At 55.7% G+C, this 3,783-nt stretch overlaps 1 protein-coding gene across 1 annotated transcript; it reads right to left on the bottom strand.

Moving 5' to 3' along the window:
* Positions 1 to 979: 979 nt before the first annotated feature.
* On the bottom strand, positions 980 to 2,593 carry LOC311632954 (insulin growth factor-like family member 1). Its single transcript, XM_084905016.1, has 4 exons — positions 2,528 to 2,593; positions 1,963 to 2,016; positions 1,588 to 1,849; positions 980 to 1,334 (listed from the first exon to the last, which is right to left on the bottom strand). The coding sequence occupies exons 1-4, from the start codon at positions 2,550 to 2,552 to the stop codon at positions 1,325 to 1,327; spliced, it is 351 nt and encodes a 116-aa protein (XP_084761142.1). The 5' UTR covers positions 2,553 to 2,593; the 3' UTR covers positions 980 to 1,324.
* Between the last annotated feature and the right edge of the window lie 1,190 nt (positions 2,594 to 3,783).

Raw genomic sequence — 3,783 nt, 5'->3', positions numbered from 1 at the left:
CTTCTCATATTTACAACCTCATGGAGGGAGGAGCAGGTTCCTCTGAGCCTGGTTTGGGGAGACCCCACTCAGTGACCCAGAGGTCCCTGCCCTTTCTGTCCAATTTGCATGTGATTGTTTACAAATAAAATTAGTACACGGAATGTAGTCTTCATTTCTTTCAGAAGTTAGAATCTGGAGAGGACTGGGCATTTGACCCCTCTGTCCAGGGTCCTGGACATGCCCGGTCCAGGCTGTCACCACCCCCGCAGGCTGAGGGGCGTGGCCTGGTCCCCTGTGATCCTCACCACGTGTCCTGGATGCTCCTCCTCCCTGAACCCTTGTCTCTCTAGGGAAGATCTACCTCAGACATGACACAGCTCCACCCCTGTGACCTTGGTTCCCGCCTGTGTGTGTGGCTGGGTGAGCCCAGGAGCTTAGGGAGGAATTCCACCCGCGGTTTGGGGAAAACCCAATGGGAAGGGCTGACACCTCTTGGGATGACGCCCAGACCGTCTTTTGGAGGAAAGCCAATTCTTTCTGTGAGAGTGCCAGCTCCAACCACAGCCCGCTGGCTGGTGGGGACACGTGGAGAGCCCCGCCCTGGGGTTGGGGTGCAGGAGAGGCACCTTGTCCTTCCCCAGCACTGGGGGCTCCTCCCTGGTTCTCAGTCCTAGTGCCTGCCCGCCCTGCGCCCGCCTCCCGCCAGGGGGCGTGCTGGCCTCATCTCCCTCCACTGGGCTAGGCAGGTGGTAGGGGACAGATGCAGTGCCAAAACCCCTTCTTCCCTGGGACCCAGTTCCCTCCCTGTCCTAAGCCCTGGTGGGGTGGAATAAAAAGCTGGATCCCAGTGACTGGGATGCAACTGTCATTCTGTGAAACCCACAGATCCTGGGGAACACCTGACAGTTGTTCTTACAGGGGAAATGTGGACATTCCTTGTGACTCCGGGGATCCACTACTTATGACCCTTCCCAACAGTTCATGAGCCAAGACAAAACAGGTCAAACTGCAAAGTTTATTAAGTGCCCTGTGTTTGGTGCCAGGTGAGAAAAGAGTTGAAGGTAATGCAGTTCTGCCTCATGGTGTTAGCTGTAGGCATTGGGGACCTCGGGGCCTCCATCAGCAAAACCATCTCTCACGATTCTCCAGAATCACAGAAAGGGGCCGTCACCACTTAGACAGAGTAGAGTTCCAGAGGAGCAAGCATCAGACGGGCACATGGACTTGCAGAGGCTCCCATCCCCAAATATCCCTGCAGTCCCGGAGCTCAGTCAGCACCAGGGCCCATCTCCAGGCTCACTGAGGAAGCAGAATCCGCAGCCATCTGGTCACCCATCCTCGGTCAGCTGACACTGCGGAGAGAGAAGGACAGAAATGCAGGGACACATGGTTATGGACAGAGGAGTGGAAAAGAGGGACACAGAAGGACAGCAAGGAGGATGAGAGGGAAATAAAACCAAAAGGAGAAACAAGGAGAGAAAAAGGGAGAGACTGACTGGAGCAGGTGGACAAGGACAGGACGGTTATATCATGCACAATCTGGGATTCCAGACCCTCCCCAGTCCCCGGGCACACCCCATGCCTGTGAAGGGAACAGGACCTTACCTGGAACAAACCCTGTCATCCAAGGATGGGCCCAAGGAGCACCCCTGGCCTCTCACTTTTACCACGAAGGCCTCCTGGGGTCTCAGTGACCAGGGACAGCACTGCTCAAAGCAGACCCTGAAGGTGCAGTTTCCACACTTCTGGGTCCTGCTCAAGGGCACCACGGCATCGTCATAGCAACAGTGCTGCTGGGGGTCGTAGAACTTGCCCCCACATCTGGAGTGTGCCTGGCACAGCATCAGGTGAGCACCCGTGGGGGACACTGGAGGAGACAGAGCTGCTGTGGCTCAGATGGCAGGGCGGGCAGCACCCATGTGGGATCCTCTGGGAGCCCCCTCCACCCCCTCCGAGTGTCCCTGTCCCTCCCGGGCTCACCTGGGGCTCCGTGTGCACAGAGGAGGCTGATGATGCAGAGAGCAGTGGAGAGAGCTGTGGGGAGGAGCTGGATGAGGTGCAGCTGAAGGGGCAGCCTTGGGACCCCCTCAGGGAGCCCTGCCTGGGGCAGGGGAAGTTCTTGGGGGAGGGGAGACTCTATTCTGACTGAGGCTCAGGGAAAGGACAGTCTTGGGGTTACGAACTGTGGAATGTGAGTAGGGCTGGCAGGGTTCTTGGGAGAAATAGGTTTAGGATTCAAGAGGTTTTGGATGTTAATGGGCAGCTGTTGAGAGCAGGAGGCCCAGGGTCACTCAGGGGGCTGAGCTGACTGGGGTTGCTATGAAGATGACCCACATCAAAGTCCAGAAGACTGGGGTTGGAGTGGGAAAGTGGGGCATGGGTGGCATTGGGCATGAGTTTCAGAACCGAATCCGAGATGTGGGTGGAGAGGATATTAGGGAGATGGATCAGGTAAAGCCTGGAGCTGAAGTAGGTTGAGGTGGGATGGGGTGGTGGGTGAGATTGGAGCTGGGCTCTGAGGGAATCGGGGTTGGGTCCTTCTTACCCAGGATGCAGCATCGGGGAGTCATGGCTCTGGGTTGGCTGCAGCGGAATCAGAAGAAGGTCTGCAGTTCCCGCAGGTGCTTTTATGTCTGAAAAGGGCGGGTGATGTCATTAAAGCTCCTGCCTCCTGCTGGAATGATGACTCAGGAGGATCTATTCTAGATATAATCTCTGGCACCCTGGGATCCCCTGAGAGCCAGGACCAACATACCTTCTCTTCATGAGAGTTTCTCCAAATGCCTCCCATCATGCCCAGCACCAGGGCCTCCTCAGCAAGCAGGACAGGCCTCAGAGCCACCCCCACTCTTCCAGGACGAATCCCCCAGTTTTTCCATCACATCCTATGACTCTTCTACTTTCCCCACTGTCCTTCGCACATTGCTAATCTCTCACATCCTTGGGGTTTGGGGGCAGGGTATGCTCTCAGCTCCCTGACCTCAGAGCCCTGACCAGGAGCTGCTCACTGAACCACAGCTCATCTTATTTAGTGAAAGTGATGCGTTTTTACACGTGGAAATTCCAGGTTGAACAAGGTTGGTGAAAGGGGGGGAAATGTAGGGAGGATGGTGTGGTGGCTCATGAAACAGAATCATGGGAAAGGCCTGGGAGATCCCTACTTCCCACTCCCCAAGAGTCCTCTTGCTAGTCTCCTCTATGACTTTGTTAATATCATGTATATAGGCGCGCATGTCACTTAACATCTTATATGGCACAGGTGGGTAGGTTATTCAAAAGCCACGATGAGAGGCCCAAGGGCAAGAGGGCAAGAGAGAAGGGAGAGAGGGGGGAGTATAGAAATCTCAGTTTGCTGGTGTGGTCTGTCATTATCAGTATTACTGGTCCATAAGTTCTGTGAGAGAAATTCCACCACCTTCAGTAGATTCTCCAAGGTTTGACCTCAGCCTCATGTTCAGAGGAAGATGGATGTGGGAGTTCCCCTTAGAGAAAGGGTAACACTGGGGTCAGGATGTGAGCACTGCAGGTGAAGAACAGCTCCCCTGAGGGACACTGAGTTCTGGGAGCTCAGGCCACCCATGCAGTGACACCTGGGAGCCCCGCCCCCAGCTCCTGCAGGAATTCACCCTCAGGGACACCCCAGCCCCATTCCAGCAAAGACAAGATTCTCATGGGGTCTAGGAAGGGTGACCTGCCACTCTTGTAGGCTGACTTTACTGCCTCCCTGGTCTCTGCCCCAGGGAACTTGCAGCACTCACTCTCCCACACTCCTTCCACCTGGAGCCCAGGCCCAGATGGAGG

Source organism: Pipistrellus hanaki, assembly GCF_964339955.1.
Source record: "Pipistrellus hanaki genome assembly, chromosome: 15".
NCBI lineage: Eukaryota > Metazoa > Chordata > Mammalia > Chiroptera > Vespertilionidae > Pipistrellus > Pipistrellus hanaki.
Note: the sequence above shows the minus strand (reverse complement) of the source record. Positions and strands in the feature narration are given on the sequence as shown.

Excerpts from the sequence above, each read along its gene's own strand:
- LOC311632954 (XM_084905016.1), bottom strand. The coding sequence starts at position 2,552 with ATGACTCCCCGATGCTGCATCCTGG. Across the intron at positions 2,017-2,527 it reads TCCCCGATGCTGCATCCTGG|CTCTCTCCACTGCTCTCTGC; the intron begins GTAAGAAGGACC and ends TCCTCCCCACAG. Across the intron at positions 1,850-1,962 it reads CTGTGCACACGGAGCCCCAG|TGTCCCCCACGGGTGCTCAC; the intron begins GTGAGCCCGGGA and ends TGTCTCCTCCAG.